This window comes from Varanus komodoensis, unplaced genomic scaffold (genome assembly GCF_004798865.1).
Source record: "Varanus komodoensis strain SLA01 unplaced genomic scaffold, ASM479886v1 scaffold27, whole genome shotgun sequence".
NCBI classification, from domain to species: domain Eukaryota; kingdom Metazoa; phylum Chordata; class Lepidosauria; order Squamata; family Varanidae; genus Varanus; species Varanus komodoensis.
The window spans coordinates 13100584-13119718 of NW_025335701.1; the positions used below are offsets into that span (position 1 = coordinate 13100584).

The following is a 19135-nucleotide window of genomic DNA, read 5'->3' on the forward strand; positions in this document are numbered from 1 at the left end:
GATGCTCTAAGTCATAAACAAAAGCTGAAAAAATGACCTTACGTAGATACCTACAACAAGTGAACGCTTCACCGATTACTAAACTATTTCCAAATTTCAGGAATATCCCTCATTGATGGCAGCAAGAATACAAATTACATTAACCAAAGACAGTGCATGCAGATGAATGAAGTAAAGCTGTATGGTTTCAACAAGGCTGAACGCATATGTATTTTTATCAGGTTTTTATTAACCTGTTGTCTAGAGAGGGAAAGCAAATATCTCCACTGATATTTCAAGAAGTTCCCTCTGCTTGCATCTTCTCTATATTCTCCCAAACAGAACAGTTTCCCCTTCTATTATGCTTGGCAGGAACACTGTATGGTTATCAAAAGGCCCAAGATGTCTGATTCCTGTTCATTTTTCTGAGTCATGACATCAGTTCAGCATTCTGACCATAGCCAGACCAAGACTCTATTAATTGACAGTAACTCTCCTTAACTTTAACTGTGCACTTTTTCTGAACATGTTAGGCAGTACCACTCTGCAAATAGACAACATACTCAAATCTCCTTTGAAGCTTTTATTGGAAAACCCCTTCCTGTTAAGACACGTGCTGCGTGAAAAGACATGTTCAAATGTGTATATACAGTATTTAGTAAGAAAACAAAAATACCTATCAAATCTTGCTAGGAACATACCTCCTAGTAACACAGAAAGCAGGATAACCATGTCCATCAGCAAAATCCTAAAGCTCAGAGTCAGGCAATCGTTTTACTAGGACCAATCAAACTAGGTCAGTATCCTAATGTTGGCCTAACTAAGGCTTCTTGAAGGTCTAATAAGAGTTCCAGAGGAATGCTGAACTGTAAGTGAACCCTTAACCAGCACAGGAAGTATGGCAATTGCAGAACTGGTCCAGACCGGTTTGCCCCAGCTAGATAGACTGTATCCAGTCAGGAAGAAACTGTGTGATGGAAAATTACAGCTAGAGGCCCTGGTTAGAGGTAGGAAGTAGCATTGTCTTAGCCAAAGGTATATAAAGTCATATTGAAACCCTTGCTTGAGAAGGGACGATTTGCAATACTCTGTACCTTTGCTTTGTTCAGTGTGCACCTGAATAAAGCTTGCCTATACTGTGTCTTGTCTCCAGATTTTTATTCGTACTTGTTAAGTCGGGGGTCCTCAGCTCCCTGCTGGTAAAGCAGGCAACACTAGGAGTCGCTATATTCTTCAGAGGACCAGATGTTGGCATCCTAGCCAGGTGCTGTCAGCTCAAGATTATTTTCACTAGAAATAAAGTAAGAAAATTTGTGAATTTTGTTTTGGTGACTAAAAGAATGAAAGAAAACACATTTGCGAGGTGGGAGCTTTTATTTCAATGTGAAGAGCAACTTGAAGAGAACATCGCTCCAGTGATAATGCTACTTTGAAACATAACTGGTTCCCATCAAACTGGCTGCCAAGCAGCTTGGCAGCATTATGCAGTGGTTGTTCCCATATCTTGTTTGTTCATTCTACATCCTTCATGTCCTTATTTACTCTTGTCCATTTGCTAGTACAAAGTGGACTTTTGAACATAAAGATTCTGGAATAGTGATTAGAACCGTCAAATATTGTTCTTCTATGAACACAGAAACAATATTCTTATTGAGAATATCACCAGGCATAGCACCAATGCAAAAAAGAACATAAATAGCACCTGGGCCCATGAGAACCACTACACTCTACATCACTGGAGGACAAATATTTCTAGAAATGCTTCATTCCTCACAAAGAAATATCGTCTGCAACTTTAAACAATCAATAAACAGTCCATGAGATCTGCTTAAATTTGTTTGATCCAACCAGCTGTTCTAGAGCTTCTCGGGACCGATCTGCAAGACAATGAAAAAATCAGTTTTCTTTAGAATAAGAAAATATTTGGGAGGCAATATAAACAAATAGCTTCTGAGGGAGGAATGGGATTCCTTTATCTTTCTACAAGGCCACTGTACTAAGCAACCAAACAGAAAATTAAGTAGATGCTGCTTTTTCAATGAATGTTTTGTTGGCTTCTGCAATTCATGTTTTCTTTTCATATTCTGCAAATAAATCTTTAAGGCAACAAACATAAGCACTTTCTTGGGAGGAAGTCCCACTGAACTCAGCAAAGCCTAATTTTGAGTGGACAGGTTTGCACTTCCAGTCATTTTTGTTTCAACATGCTTTTGGCAACATCACAACATACTTTTCTTCTGGCAACACCACCACTGTTTTCTGCTCTTGTTCTTTTGCCGTTTTCTGTGTTTCGTTTGGATTATTTTAAAATTGTTTTGTTATTGCTCTGATTTCAATCTATTTTAAACCACTTTGAAATTTTTTGGGGGGAAGAGGATGGTACAACTACTATTTATTCACCTGTTGTGAATCCCCTCCCCTTTGTTTGCTGTTGTGTCCAAACATGGTAAACTGTGGCTCATTCAAACTACAATTTACCCACAAACCAGAATCACAATCTTAGGTAGAGTTCAGATATCTTGATATTTATTTCTTGATATCTCTCTTCTGACTTCCATTTTAGGGTGTCCAAATGGCTAGATCTGTTTGCCCCAGGCAGTGCTTCAAATTACCTGTTACAAGTGGGCATCCATGGAACAGAAGGATGTATATCATTGGACAGCAAGTGAGGACGGCTTCCACAGCTACATCAGTCAGATTCACACACTGGTCCATATGGATCTCCTATTAATCAGAATGAATGCTACCATCAACTATTACAGCAATGAAAAACAGTATTGAAAATAAATTCCTGCTAAACCTATTGAGAGCATAATTTTATTGCCCCTGCTTCAGGTACATGTGAGCCTCCAAACTCCAAGGCTGATGTGCATCCATGGTGGAATGAGGTACAGTGGTGGCAGCAGTGATCACCACCATCACTGTGCTCACTGCATGCATTTTATTTCAGGTATTTAGCTAAAACACCAGGGAACTGGCATAGGTAAACAGTCTGAGCTTCGTTGCATATGCTTTCCTTCCCTCTCTGAGGTGGATTTCTGCTCTTGGGGAGGCAACCAGCACGGTTTCTTTCCATACCAGCTGTGAGAGAGGTTGGATGGGGGCTTGGTTGCTGAAGAATCCAACCAGCCTTCTAGATGATGTCAGAGGCCTTTGGATAGCACCCTGAGACATGTAAATTTGTCATTTACCAAGAAAAATGCTTTGCAATAAATATGCTGAAAACATACCTTTAAGTTCTTCGAACACATTCCACTAACAAGCGCTATTACACCATCATCAGTAACCTAAAAAGAGATTTCTTATTGGTACATTGCATAAAAGTGCAGCAATTGTGAACAACACAGCATTAAATAAACTATTGAATAAAAATATAACAGCTGCAGTCTGGTTTTCTTCAGTTCACTTGTTTTACAATCTTGAATGTTGCCTTAGCTAGCCGTCAAAATAATTCCTTCTCTCCAAATGACTGAAAATATGTTTATATATACCCACACATTATCTTTTGGCCTTGAAACAGGCCTCCCAATCTACCTTGCATAAAAACAACAAGGAATGTACAATAAAACAGAACTTAACACTACAGTATGAAAACATAAGGAAAGACAAATTTCTTATAAACTAAACAATTCTTACACAAAATGTTGAAGTCACAGTAATTCAGAAAGCAGTTCTAATAACTGCAACCTCAATGAATGGAAACCCCCAGACTCAGAGGCATCTGAGTTTGAAGCTGAGTTTAATTACCTTGAAGCCACAGTTTGGGTCCATGAAGATGGAGAAGAGAGAGAGGTTAGTATGGTGCATGATTCTATACAAAAACTTTTGCTGGAGAAACAGTAGCCTTTTTTGTTAATGGATTCCCTTCTAAGTAAAAAACATCTAGTCATTTTAGTGCATTTCAGCTGTAATTCTAAAAAAAGTTTACTAGGGATTGATTCACATCCCAGTGCAGGATGGAGTGGAGGCAATCCTTGCCTCACTGTCCTCACATCCTGCATATTTTACTGGGCAGGATTTTTCGCCCATTTAGCAAAGACATTACAGAGGTATAGGGAAAGATGCTGGCAGAGGTTTAGCGTAGGAATTGGTTTCGTTCTTCCTACAAAAGAGCCTTCAAGGAAAGCTGGTAAGTCAGAAGAGGATGAGGGAGTTGGAATCTGCAGATGAAATGCCAAGGCTAGAGGATATATATAAGCCAGGGAGTCAGCTACTGAGAATCAGTCAGTTGCAAATACTGTGGAAAAGCTTAGTGAGCACACTTAGGAAGAGGAGGGTGAACCCAAGCATCATTAATCCTCAGATCTGATGTAAGGTAAATAGAGTAGATTAGCTGAGAAGTGTCAGATGTTTCAAGTGATTGACCTTAAACAACAAGATCTGCCCTTAAATTGTAGTCTGGTAATTTCCTTGTGGAAGGGAGAAGAGTTTTAGTTTAGAATTAACATTTAATTAGGACAATAGTATAGAATGTCCTAATATCCTAACTTTCCTTGATTCTTTTGTTACTGACTTCTCCAATACTTTTCATTTATATTTTAAAGTCAGGCCGGCTAGTCAGGATTAACATTATAAAGCCTTTTAGTTAAAAAAAAAAGCCATTGCCCAAGTTTACTTGGAAGAAGGCGAAGCAAACTGGACACAACACAGAGGATTACTTGTATCCTGGCCTCTCCAGTCTCCTCTCTGCTCACCAAAACGCCACTATTTCCCCCTTTTTCCTATGTTAGATGGCAGCTGGTGCTGGGTTTTTCTTTTCTTTTTTTCTGGTCTGACTGTGAGGGGGAGGGATTCAAACCTCCAACTCCCCCTTCCAAAGTTAGAACACTTGGCAGTGGGAATTTGCAGAATCTTATGCCTCCTCAGACAATGTCTGTCATAGGACAGGGTCATAGGATTGCTTCCTTAAAAACTAAAAAGGGAAAGTGCCACCTGAACATCTCTAAGATGGGAATTCTACAGCATGGTTAAAAGGTAAAGGTAAAGGTTTCCCCTTGACATTATGTCCAGTCATGCCTGACTCTAGGGGGCAGTGCTCATCTCCGTTTCCTAGCCAAGGGAGCCAGCGTTTGTCCGCAGACAGTCTCCATGGTCGTATGGCCGGCGTGACTAAACACCGAAGGCATGACTAAACACTGAAGTGCATGGAACGCTGTTATCTGCCCACTGAAGTGGTACCTTTTTATCAACTTGCATTTGCATGCTTTCAAACTGCAAGGTTGGCAGGAGCTGGGACAGAGCAATGGGAACTCGCCCCGTTGTGTAGATTTGAACCGGTGACCTTTTGATCAACCAGCCCAGCAGTACAGCGGTTTAAACCACTGCGGTTACCACAACAGAAAAGCCTCTGTCTCATGTCCCAGTCAGACATCAGACCTCTCTGGAAAAGATGTAATGCAAACCAAGGCCTCTGATGGTGAATACACTGGGTGAACAGGATATTGAAGGAGGCAGTCTTTTAAATATACTAGCACCACACTATTTAGAGCTTTACAGGTAAGAACCAGCACTTTGAAGAGCATCTGGAACCAAACCATTAGCCAATGCAGATGAAGAATTGGATGATGTGATCAGAAAGCAGATTCTGACACAAACGTTTTGTGCTAGCTGAAGTTTCCAAAATCTTGTTGAAGGCAACCCCATGCACAACACATTAGTAAACTCTGCCAAACAAGCCACATTCCCCACTTTTCTTTTCTGGAAACATATTATTTAACACTTTATTTAAATTATATTATTTAACAAATCATTTAACAAATAACAAGTCTAGTATGGTTATGATAGTCCTCAAAATCTGCATTTGCACAGACATACCAGGTAGACCCAGCATTATGCTCAAGAGACACTACAGAAATCACCTGGGAGATGCATCATCACTCTGTCCCTGGTTATTGATTGGTCATTTTGAATTTTTCCTCTCTAGGAAAATATGCACCACCTGCAGAAATATTTGTATATGAAATCTGCTAGGTAGCTGGCAAAAACTCCAGGCAAGATTTTCCATGCTCATTAGTCTCTCTCTCTCACTGGAATTCCTCCGGCCTCCAACCCCAACTCAAGCTGTTTTGGTGAGTTCCATTGAGTGCTAATGAATTAGATAATATTTTATTTTTAAGAGCAACTGACTACTTCTGAACTTTTTCCTTTTGCCTCTTTAATAAATACATTAAACTGTTCAGTGGAATTGATTTGTTCCTTTAGCACACTGTTCTGCTCGGCAAACATGTTAACTTGGTTATTAACAGAACTTGGAAAGTTTCCAAGCCCAATTAAAGATGCTGGCTTTAACCTAAGTAAGCCTGATGAAGAAGCCCTAAAAGCATAAGTTACTTAATCCAGCAAAAGTGCAAAACTGATTGCATACGGGAACCCCAAGAATAGCATGGCTCGCATAAACAAATCATATAGTGAAAAACCGGATGCAGATGGAATATGACAGTTAGCTTAATAGGAAAATAACAGGAAAAGTTGCTAGTTTCAGCTAAAAAACTGATTAAGTTAGGAAATGTTTAAAGGAAACCATAATCATGTGATGTCTTGTTTATTTTGTATTATAAAAGGAGGAACCAGGAATAGTCTGGGAGCTTTGGAGTTATCTGTTGCTGGCTACTTATTTTGTTCTGCAGAATGGAATAAAGGTATGTTCTTCACACATCTGCTGCATTTCTCACTGGGCTTCAGCACACCAGATCATGAACATGTCTGCACTTGGATAACAAATTCAGGACCACAATAACTAGTGGAGCCTCTCCCAGTATGAGCCTCTACATGCACTACAACCAACACATGAATGCCTCGGAGTTCAAAGGATGGCAGCAAGGCAGAGGTTCTCTTCAGTGATGCCAGCTGTGGAAAGCCCTTGTGAGCAAGATCCATCTGATGCCAACATTGTCATCATTTTGGCCTCAGGTTAACCCTTTCCTCCATTTCACAGAATATAAGTTTCTTAATATATCAAGTAAACTGTTAATGGTTGTTACTGGTGTTTCAGTTATTTATTCGGCTGTAGTATTTTAGTAGGTAATTGTTTTGATGTGTTTTAAATTTGCACATTTTGTATGCTTTAATTTGTAAAGCTGTATGTCACCTTGCCCCTTCATGGATCACTGCCTTGCCATGGCAACGGGGCTTGCATAATGCAATGAAGTTATGAGCTATGCCATACAGGAGCACCCAAGACGACAGGTAATAGCAGAGAGTTCTAACAAAAGGTGATCCACTGGAGAAGGAAATGGCAATCCACTCCAGTATCTTTGCCATGGAAACCCCACAGACATAGGCTAAGAGATATGATGCCAGAAGAGGAGCACCTCAGATTGGAAGGTGTCCAATGTGCTACTGGGAAAGAGCAGATGGCTAGTACAAGTTTATTTATTTATTTATTTATTTATTTAAAACATCTTTATGCCACCCCCATCGCAACAAAGCCTCGGGGCAGCTCACAATAAAGTTGCACCAGAAAGAATGAAGCGACTGGGTCAAAGCCGAAAGGACACTCAGTTGCAGATGTATCTGGTGGTGAAAGGAAAGACTAATGCTGTAAAGAACAACACTGCATAGTAACCTGGAATATAAGCATTATGAATCAAGATAAGCTGGATGTGGTCAAACATGAGATGACATGACTGAACACCGACATCTTGGAAATCAGTGAACTAAAATGGACAGGAATGGGTGAATTTAATTCAGATGACCATCATATATACTACTGTGGGCAAGAATCCCTCGAGAAATGGAGTAGCCTTCATGGTCAATAAAAGAGTAGGAAAACCAGTACCAGGATACCCTCTCCAAAATGACAGAATAAACTCAGTTCAAATACAACACAAACAATTCAACATCACGGAGAAAGGGAAAGATACACACAACTGAATTCAGAATTCCAGAGAGTAGCTAGAAGAGGAGATAAGAAGGCCTTCTTAAATGAACAGTATAAAGAAATAGAGGAAAACGATAGAATGGGAAATACTAGAGATCTCTTCAAGAAAAGAGATATGAAGGAAATGTTTCATGCAAAGATGGGCATGATAAAGGAAAAAAATGGAAGGGACCTAACAGAGGCAGAAGAGATTAAGAAATGGTGGCAATATTACACAGAAGAACTGTACAAGAAAGAGCTTAATGTCCCTGATAACCACGATGGTGTAGTCACTGATCTTGAACCAGACATTCTGAAATGTAAAGTCAAATGGGCCTTAGGAAGACTTAGCAACAACAAAGCTAGTGGAGGTGACAGTAATCCAGCTGAGCTATTCAAAATCCTAAAAGATAATGCAATTAAAGTGCTACACTCAATATGCCAGCAAATTTGGAAAACTCAACAGTGGCCAGAAGATTGGAAAAGGACAGTTTACATTCCAATCCCAAAGAAGGGCAATGACAAAGAATGTTCAAACTACTGTACAACTGTGCTCATTTCAAATGCTAGCAAAATTATGTTCAAAATCCTACAAGCTAGGCTTCAGCAGTATGTGACCAAGAACTACCGGAAGTACAGGCAGGGTTTTGAAGAGGCAGAGGAACTAGATATCAAATTGCCAACATAAGTGACAATAAGTATGAGGCAGTTCTCAATTTGTATTTTTAATCATTTATGCTGTTCTGCAAGATGTATTAGAATTGTCACTAATCTTACTTGGGTAGATGAAAAATCCACGCTATGTAGGGATTGACAGTTCTGTCCAAGTGCTTGCAGTGATGTGTCTGTGATGCTGAAACATCCACCTATATTAACTATTTGTAAAAGTGGGCAGTTGAGGGCAAGGGCAAGAACACCACTGTCTGTAAGATTGCTGCATCTTTTAAAATAGACTTCACGCAGATAAGGGCATGACACGGCTAGTGCTGCAACACCTGTTGAAGAGACAAAGCAAAGCTTTTACTTCAAGAAGTCTGAATGTGTAAGAAGAAATCATTACCTTAAGGCAGCATATTGAAACATTTTCAGTGCCAACATTAAAACATTACAGGCAAAACTTAAGGGTACCAACATCTCAAGTAAGACTATTGCTAAATCTTTAAACCTTGGGCATCTTTTACTCACATTTTGCCAACTATAATGATACATATTATGCTCTATTAAGAAAGGTTGTGATTCAATTCAGAGTTAAAAGAGTTTAAAGTTGTAGCTCCATATGGGCTTAATCTTAACCCTTGCTAGACTCTGCCCATTTAAATCTTCCTTTTCTGTTTGTATAAATGGTACCTCTGACTAACATCACATGAAAAGACCCTCTCTGATCACCCACCACTTCCAGATGGCAGGCGATCCCTGAGAACTGAGAAAGGTCTCTGATGAAACTTAGAATCAACACTGCAGTTGTGGGAAGGATGAGAGAGAGCTCACGGATAGAGCACTGCACTCAGAAGGTCTAAAGTCCAGTTTCTGGCATCTCTAGTTAAAAAGTTTTGTACATAGCTGTCCTGTCTAGAACAGCCTGCCCCAGCCTGTGTCCTCCAGCTCTGTTGGACTGCAATTTCCACTTTTCTCAGATAGGAATGATGGGGATTGGACGCCAACAAAAAGCTAGAGAATATCAGATTGGTGAAAGCTGACCTATGTCGAGACTATGGGGAGCTGCTGCCAGTCATAGCAGACAATGTTCTGGACTAGGACAGCACAGGATTGTCAAAAGGCAGCTTCTTCTGTCATATAAAAGTGCTTAAAAGAGAGGGAATGTGATACACAGATACACAGAACAGAAACACAGAAATGAAGCCAGTCCTCTGTGTGCTTCATTTACTTGCTTAAAACTTTTTTTAAAAAGTAGTTTGGAAAAATCAACAACCTTGAAAATGTAATTTCCCCAAAGTTTTTTCAAATTACTAAAAGACAGAAAACATACCTACTGAGGTGATGGTTGCTCTGGTTCTTTTCCAAACATTTAAGTTTATTTTTTTGAGCTGCTTACAGTTGTAAAGTTGTTGCAGGCCATTATCTGAAATATCACAGTCTCGCAAGTCCAGTGCCTCCACTGCAGGGTGCAAAACCTAAAATGCAAACATGGAAGTCAAATTCTCTGTGGTAGAATACATAGCACCCCTAATTATAGACTGGTTTTAGTATCTATCACAAGTTCATCCCTGTGGAACTCTGTAGTAGATAGAGGTATAAAAGGGAACTGGACTGGAGAGTTACAATTGGGCTTATGTCTGGGTGGGTACCCATGTGTAAAGTCTATACCCCCTTGACATGTTTGGTAGAATTAGGTCATGTGTTTGTCCTGAGTGTGTAAATTCCTTTATTCTCTTTAATAATGCCAGCCTGGGCACTCTTGGAATACAAAGGATACTTTTATTACTTGAAAGATAGAACAAATACAGAGTCCTTAACTGACACATAAGTGTCATCAATTTACATATGTAGGTAGTGAGACAGAAAATATACATCATTCACATCCATACTTCCTGATTTTTGAGAGTGTGAAGAACCTTATACCTTGTATAATCTCTTGAATTAAGATAGCATGGGAGCAATAACCCCAGTGGGTGACTTTGCACTGATCACAAACTCATAGCCCAAGCTATCTCACAGAGCTTTTGTTGTGAAAATAGGATTGAAAGGAGGAAAAAATTGTGCAAAGCTGCTTTGAGTTCCTTGGAAGGATATAAATACATTGAACAAAATAAACAAACACACCCATAAGGCTTGTGACCTGTCTCCTTGCTCATCCAGCAAGACTAACTCTAACAGTTATTTTGTTTTAGGCAAAGGTGCAGGGCATTTAGCACTGTACACTATGAGCAGATTTTCATGTTGGAAAGAAGCATTTTAAAACTTTTGATTCCCTAGTTTCTCTTATGGAGAAAGATGGGGTTACTTTAATGAGTAAGTAAAATTTCCTGTGTGTTCTTCACCTATTGCTACTGTTCTGTTGTGTTCTGTCTGCTGCTGAGATATATTAATCCTCTAGGGCAGTACTGTTTGCTTTCTCGGGCACACTCTTGAGTCCACATGCAGTGAATGTGAGGCCCAACAGGCTAGGTCAGAGCCTTAGATGAATTAAGCAGGACACCCTGGTTTACAGACCAGTTCCAGAAACCTCTACACTAAGGTGAAATGGTATGGCAGATGCACTGAAGAGGAAAAGGTGCCCCGAAAGTAGAAGCTTTGACAGCTACTCTATTTTAGCATTCTTGGACTGTGGTCACATGATCTATTGCATCTAAGTAATGGTGACATCACTGTTAGCATCTGAAAATATTGGCTAAGCATTGATCCATTTGGTAACATGAGCTTTTGTGGACTGCATGAACAGATGCATGACATGTTGTAACCCTGGTTTGTGCAGAAGGGCAGGGATTTTAATTGGTGAGGTCAGAGGGAAGTGAAGTGCCAGGACCCAGAAAAAACAACAATCTCATTAACAATGGCTGTTCACAAAATAGCTATTGCTAATAACACAAACATCCTGAACCTTAGTAAGTCAATTAACACACGCAATATGAGTTTTAAAACGCCTTTATTTCAATTCAGGGCATGGAAGATAGGACTGATGAAGAGCCTCAGTTCTATCTCCCGCAGCTTGTGTTAGGATAAAGGTTGTTTGTTTTGTGCTACTCATAATACATGTGTTAATTGGCTTAAATGTTAGAATGTTTGTGTTATCAACAACAGCGGATGTTTTCTGAATGGCCACTGTTAATTAATGTGGTTGTCATTGTCAGTACTTCAAACACTTAATTTCCCTCTGACCTCACTGCTTTCAATCCATCCTCTCTGCAACCACAATTAGGACAGGATAACATTTTATAAATGTAACATTTACATTCTATACATCTATCATTTTATAAATTTATTGTAAGCCATCCTGAGATGTTTGTAGGGGATGGGTTAGAAAAGCTTTAAATAAATAAATAAATAAATAAATAAATAAATAAATAAATCTAATTAAATGGACTGCACTCCACAAAACCTTATGCCAATAATAATTTTTTCAGTCTTTAAGTCTCTTTGCTGTTCTGTCTCACCACATTTTTAGACATTTTGCCTTAAGGATACCTAATAAACTTTGCTTAGGTGCAAGGGATGTATTTGAGGCTACCTCCTCCAGGACTTGCACCCATGTTTTATCATTACCTTAGCCAAATGCTGAGGTAAGTTGGATCAAAGAAGAATGATTAGTTTTCCATTTATAAGATATAATCAATGGACTCATGTGGCTGGGAAGAAAAAGAAGCAATGTGCTCCCTCAGGTTTGTAATTACCTGTGCCACATGCAGGTTGCCACATTATTAAAACCCAGTGAGGGAAGGAATAGTTTCCAAATGACCCCAGAACCCTAAAATAAGCAAAGAAGGTTTGGAAATCACCTGAATTGTCTATCTCACTGCATTTGAACGACCTGATGCTGTGTGATAATTATAGAAATGAGGTGTTTCACTCCCAGCACAGAAAAGGAAAAAAACCTGTCAAAACTTATTTTTCTTCCCCAATCATTCATATCCAGCCAATGATGAGAATGTGGTAAACAATCACGGTCTAAATGGAGTCTTACCATACTAATATTTGAATCAGTTATCCGCCCTTGAACACTAAGCAATTTAATTAGTTTATCTTTTATGTTTGGTGGTAAAGGCTTAATATCTGCAGCATATCTGGATATGTTTCTTGTGAAGGTATCAAGGCATCTGAGGAGAGAAAAGGAATTAAAACCTCTCAGACAACACATTTCCCTGGTGACTGTGGCATAATTATACAAGAATATAGCCTTCCCTGGAACTGAAGTACAATTCAACATATCGGCTGGGGAGTTGTAGCCCAACATAGCTGATTATTTATTTAATTCCTATATTGCCCCATAGCCAAAGCTCTCTGAGCAGTTTACAACAGTACATAAAAACCATACAATTCATAAAACCTTATAAAAACATTAAAAATGAGAAACTGCTAAAATCATACAGTGAAGAATGACCCTGTAAAAGAAAAATGTGTCAGAGTACAAATACTGGGCTCTAGGACAGCAGCTGCACCCCACCCCATTCCCTCTACAATCCTAAGTTAATATATTGCCCTCCACTGGAAGATGCTGTCCTATTGGCAGTGTTGACATAAGATTCAACTGCCGTTCTGATAGGATTTTACATGTGGAATATAGGATGGCATCTTCTGCTTTACCTCATGCAGCAAACTGGCTTTAGTGAGACCTGAAGATGCTCCCAAGTCTTCTGTGAAGTGCTTGCATGCTATGGCAATCTTTATTGTATGATTATTTTTATTTTTGTACTCTATATTCTATTGCATTTTTACTTTGGAGACATATTTGAATAGCCAAACATGTCTTAAAAATATAATCCAATAAATAATAAAATACACAGAATGGATCATAAGTAGATGAATCAACGTGGTAAAGGGTTCCTGAAGGAGAAAAAAACAGAACAGCTTTGGTCACCCCCATTACTATTTTGTTCTGCTTGTGAGAGTCCTAGACATATTATTTATTTATGTCCTAGATATATCTGGTCAGCCTCTGTTGCTGATGACCAGCTAGCTCTTTGCCCAGATCCAGCACCAAGTATATATACAGTAAGTGAAATGCAATTATCCATAAACTTATAAAAAGGCAAGTCAGATCTTCTTTGAGAGGTATTTTCTAACCCTTACTATTGTTCTTCAGTATGCTTGCTAACACCACCAATCCGGAACTGTAGTCTGTCACGTACTTTGGTTAGTGGTTTGTTGCCAAGGACATAAAAACATGCACAGAATATAACATCCTTCCTTGTCACTTCCTAGTTTAACTCGAGCATAGCAGAGTGGAACTGTGCCTGAAGGGGTGCTAACTAGGTAAAAGCATCAGATTTGCCATTGCAGACCAAGATCATGTTTTGAAGAACATGTCTGACACACAGCCGAAGCAAACGTTGGCAATGTAAAGGGTCTTCTGATATTGTGACATAAAATATACTAATAATTCAGGGTTGCCAACTGACCAAAAATTTCAGACCAATCACTTTCTGTGCTTCTTCTGTCCAAATATGCTTCTATTGCTCTCATTTTGCACAGCAAGTCTCCTCCTAAGCCTGGAATTGTGGGTTTGAATCCTATCTGGGGTGTTGATTTTTTTTGTTCAAATGTGGACACGTCTGTGGTCTGGCATGCTGTCGTCCAATAAAGAACATGACAGAATGTGCAGATTTGAAAATGTATTTTGACAGAATAAAAGCACAAAGTGGGTAACTCCAGACTGAGGCCCCTAGTTACTCTTGGCTCTTCTTTTTACACTACAAGGTAAACAAAGTATCACATGGCTGCAGTTTCTTATCTGAAGCAAGCATCCTTAAGCCAGTATTCTGCTTTTATTGTGGAGCTTAGCTGTCATGGCCCACCTGCATCTTATTTTTCTATGCAGCTCTGCTATGCAAGCTATCAGTACTGCTGGGGCTTCCTCATCGCTAATATCGCTTTAATCTACATAAATTAGCAAGTAAAGATTTTCAACAGTAAGGACACGAGCATCTGCCAATATCTGTGATTTAAAAGCACAGAAGAGCAGGAAAAAATGGCAATGTAATCTTTACTCGAAAGTAAGCGGCAGGAAATGCCAAATAACTTGCATGACGGAACATCTCCTTCCATCTATGCCTGCCCAGATAGGGTCACTTCCAGAGGCCCTCCTCTGGTGCCCCCACGAAATGAGATCTTGCTTGCACAAAGTGTATTTCAAAGGACGCAGGTACAGCGGTCCGCGCGATATATCGCCTCGGGGGTGAAGGGAACGTTCCTATACATGCTCAGACACTCCCGTCGTTACTGCTTTGTTTGAGAAGGCGCACACTGGGTGATTAAACCCTAACCGGAGTTTGTGGAAGACGGGCAGCGAAGGGCGTGGGAAACAACGGGGAACAAAGGACTTGGGTATGGACGCAAAAGAAAGAGTGCGGCAGAGCCATTTTGGCTATGGGACTAGATAAAAATCTAATAAAATAAATAACGATGATGATCAAGAGCAGGGATTAGGAGCAGTGATGAAATAGGGGGCTCTGACGCCCGGGAAGCGAGTCTATGGGGCACAGGGAGCCGTCGTGTGAGGAGTCCGTTGCCACCGCGGGCCACTTACATGTCTAGGAGGGCCCTCACAGCCCCTCCGCTGAGGTAACTCATCGCCCGGCCTGGAAAGCAGCCCTCGTTTGCTCTCAGGCCGGCGACGCGGCGAGCCAGGGAGCGTCCTGCAATTCCGCAAAGTGCACGAACGCAGCGCTCCTCAGGCCTCGTCCCATCTGGCCTCCTGGCGCTCAGCCTCGCTGAGCAGAGCCAAGCGGCTCGAACGGTCACATCGTCCCTAGAAGGGAACAGAGCATTTCGGGAAATGTAGTCTTTTCCCCGTATGGGAGGCGCCGAATGTTTCCCGTCTGTCGCGAAGCGGGGGAAGCCCAGAGAAGCGGGCTCGGAGGATATGGCGCTTCTGCTTTAAGTCAGTTCTCTAGTTCCCAAGCAAATGAAATAAGCGGCCCGAGCAGCAAATCTAAGCGCAGTTCTTCGAAAGATGGCTGCAAGAGATGGCGCTTCCTTCTCAATAAACATCCTCCAGGAGGGAAAAAAAAAAGCGAGGCACGGCCCGTCAGACGTTATTTGCATCGCCTTTTGGTTGAATCCTCGGAAATTGAGACCTTCGTGCGAGGTGCTTTTTCTTTTCATTGTATTACCGTCCTGACACTTTTTCGTGAAGGACGGCATATAAAAGCTATAAATAAGTAAATAAATAAATATGTTAAACAAAGTGTTTAACCATCTGATTTAAAAGATTTAGGGTACAAAGAAAGCAAAGATGATCTGGAGTGGCAAATAGCTAGAGTCAAAAATGAAAGTGAAAAATTTGGATTACACTTTAACACCAAGAAAACAAAGGTAATGATGACTGCAGAGAATGCATAGGTCAGAGGGCAGATAACAATAAAACCATCAAAACAGAAAAGGAATTCAACTTGCTGGGATCTAAAATTGATCAACGTAGTGACCACAGTCCTGAGATCAGAAGGCGCATAGCACTTGGAAGAATGCAATGGCCAGCATGAATGACATCTGGAAGAGGAAAGACCTCAGCCTCTCTACCAAATGCAGATTGGGTCAACACAATAATTTTTCCAATTGCCATGTATGGCTGTGAAACTTGAACTCTGAAAATGGCAGATAGAACAAGGGTGGATGCTTTCAGATTGTGGTGCCGGAAATGACTGTTGTGCCATCCCATGGTATGCAAAAATCATAAAGAAGTCCTTGATTGAGCTTCACCAAAATATCACTTGAACCCAAGATCAACCAAGACAGACTGCCATACTTTGGCCATGTCATGAGAGCTGACTCACTTGAAAAGTCAATCATGCTGGGAGTGATCAGCGGGAACATGGAGAAGGCGCCGCCCCAGTACCCGTTGGCTGGACACCATAAAGAAAGACACTGGGATGGACACAGTGGTCTTGAAGGAAGCAGTGCGAGACAGAGAGGCACGGAGAACAATGATCCATAGAGTGGCCAAGGGCCCGACCTGACTGAATGGTTGACGACGACGACGACAACCCATGCATGCATAGACAGAAAATTCCGCAATTTCCAGCATGGCTGGCTGGGGGATGCTGGAACTTGTAGGACTTTTTTCTGGCTAAACATATGTCCTGGTCGCAGTTTCAAGGACCACACCAGGGTGGACTGTCCTTGCAAAAGCTTTATTCAGGACCAAGCCAAGGGTCACTGCAGCAGGTCTCTCACGGTGAAGAACCATGTCTTATGGACTCATATTTTTATAGGGCAAAACTGTGTTACCAGGTGCCCTACTTGTGAGAGTGGAAGCTTGCAAAGTGCCATGCTCTTATCTCTCCTAGTGTGATGAATACACGGCAGCCTTGTTTAGAGACAATGGATGCCTCTGTTCCCATGCTGCTAAGCTAGTCTACTTAATGCCCAGGTGGCCTGAACCAGAACACTTATACAGGCTTGTGCCCTTACAGTGCCAGGACTTACCACACAAGACACTTAACAGCAGCTAAACTAATTGCTTTCCTCTCTTAGATGCACACCTTAATGTGGTGAGGGAGTGTTGACCACAGTGGGGTTCTGCCCTGGTGTGCCAGCTCAAGGATACACGACAAGGGAGTAACAGTGGAAAAGATTTATTTTGCAAAGTAAAGGTCCCCTGCACCTAACGGTCAGTCACAGAGAGCTCTGCTCATACCTTTCACACATTTTGTGTAGCTTTTTACAGAAAGGATTTAAGAGGCTCTGCTTTGGTTGGCTACATTTTGCTGCAATGCAGATTACCTGCTCATAACTACTTCTACCAATCAACATTTGCTCAGGCTCTTACCTGTACCATCTGCAAACTATGCATGGCACTTGAAATTTTCCAGTTATCTCAGCTTTCCCTATCACTTTGTACATGTCCTGCATGCTTGAAGCTTATAGCTGCCTGAGCTCATCCTGAAGCAGTCCTTTGTCACCTTCACTATATATTGGGCTGGTGACAAACTGAGCCCCATAGTTCTCATGGAGAACACAGTCCTGAACTGGTCCTGTTTCTGATTACCTCAGCTTCCCTTACCAATTCATATGTGTCCTGCACGCTTGAAACTTGGGGCTGCTTTACTCATTCAGAAACCATCATTTGTTTTCTTTAGCCCCCGCTCTGAGTCTTAAGGAGATTTTCTTTTTCCCATCTATAACTCACTCAGCGCATATAATAGGATCCATATGCTTGGCTCATCCTCTCTCTAGCATAGTGCACTGACCTCAGGGGGTATGCAAATAAGGCACGTAAGCTTTTTCCACAAATAGGTAATAACTGAATTGTGCAGCAAGAGATTAACAGAATAGCTGAGATAAACAAGCCTAGTTTAAATATATGAGAAGGCTATCCAAAGTCAGGAATCCAACCAGTTAACCATATCCATAGGTTAAACTCTGTCACTTTTGTTAAACATGGGGCGAAGTGGTAGGATTCAAAATTCATTGACCTGTATTTTCAATTAATTTCCCATTATCATCCACTTGTTTACAACAAGTATGGGTTAAATTAAGTATTCGGCATACCTCGCCTTCAAAAAGTACAAGGTAGTCCAAGGCCAGGCAGTTCTATATAGCCAGGGAATGAAGCTGTCCTTTCCTATGAGAAGGAAGTTTCTCGTCTCTGATTAAGATCTCCAACTGATACTGGATTCTCAAACATTTCCATGATAATTGTTGACTTCCCAAAAAGGGAATCCCAGGAGCTCTGTACCAAACCTCATTATGGGGTTCTAGCTTACCTATCTTTTTCTGCAATTTAGAAAAGGCTGCACTTGGTGCTGGTAAGGGTTGCTCAGCGATGTGCAAGACTGGCTTATAAATAGGAAGATTCTTTCTTTTAATAAAAGTGAAGAGAAGAAGAACAGATCCAACATAGCCTCTTCCATATCAAGTTCTATGTGGTATTTTATATGCCTTCCTGCCACAAATAAAATAGTGCCCTAAAGGTAAAGGTAAAGGTAAAGGTAAAGGTAAAGATTTCCCCTTGACATTAAGTCCACTCATGCCTGACTCTAGGGTGCGGTGCTCATCTCTGTTTCCTAGCCGAGGGAGCCAATGTTTGTCTGCAAACAGTTTCTGTGGTCATGTGGCCAGCATGACTAAACACCGAATTGCACGGAACGCTGCTACCTGTCCACTGAAGTGGTACCTTTTTATCTACTTGCATTTGCATGCTTTCAAACTGCAAGGTTGGCAGGAGCTGGGACAGAGCAATGGGAACTCACTCCATTGTGCAGATTCGAACCGGTGACCTTTCGATCAACCCGCCCAGCAGCACAGGGGTTTAAACAACTGTGCCACCTGCAGTCCCTAAATAGTGCCCTACTTAGGCCTTTATTCCCTTTGCCCATGAACCATTAATGGTAGTATGATTGTCCATAGGTGAGGTTCACATGAATCACTATAATAATAGCTCCTCCCGTAAGGGGCACAGGTTTCTTGGTTAGCTTTCATTTCCCACAATTTTACTCCCAATTCCTCATTCTCCTCCTTGGGATTGGGAAGATTTGTATTGACACTAGAACATTTGTGTTCCGGTATGAGTGGAACCAAGTTATAAAGCTGCCATTCTTATGTAACCATCCTGTTCTAATTTTGCAATTCCAAATAATTCCACATCTCATTTTCAAAAAGTACCTTCTTGAAACATTAGGTCTG

General features: G+C 40.9%; 1 protein-coding gene across 2 annotated transcripts; it reads right to left on the reverse strand.

Annotated features, from left to right (window-relative positions):
* Positions 1-1334: 1334 nt before the first annotated feature.
* AMN1 (antagonist of mitotic exit network 1 homolog) lies at positions 1335-15168 on the reverse strand. 2 transcript variants are annotated; one of them, XM_044434215.1, is made up of 7 exons: positions 15039-15168; positions 12477-12609; positions 9825-9969; positions 8615-8832; positions 3210-3266; positions 2592-2703; positions 1335-1856 (listed from the first exon to the last, which is right to left on the reverse strand). In XM_044434215.1, the coding sequence occupies exons 1-7, from the start codon at positions 15080-15082 to the stop codon at positions 1783-1785; spliced, it is 783 nt and encodes a 260-aa protein (XP_044290150.1). In that variant the 5' UTR covers positions 15083-15168; the 3' UTR covers positions 1335-1782. The 2 variants fall into 2 exon arrangements, with proteins under 2 accessions (XP_044290150.1, XP_044290152.1); XM_044434217.1 differs by lacking the exon at positions 15039-15168 and adding an exon at positions 13097-13132.
* Between the last annotated feature and the right edge of the window lie 3967 nt (positions 15169-19135).

What these genes read in the sequence shown, in the direction of transcription:
- AMN1 (XM_044434215.1), bottom strand. Translation starts at nt 15,082, where the DNA reads ATGAGTTACCTCAGCGGAGGGGCTGTGAGGGCCCTCCTAGACAT. An exon ending in AGCAACCATCACCTCAGTAG is followed by an intron (nt 8,833 to 9,824) that starts GTATGTTTTCTG and finishes TCTCTTCAACAG; the next exon opens with GTGTTGCAGCACTAGCCGTG. An exon ending in TGGATGCCCACTTGTAACAG is followed by an intron (nt 1,857 to 2,591) that starts GTAATTTGAAGC and finishes ATTGTCTTGCAG; the next exon opens with ATCGGTCCCGAGAAGCTCTA.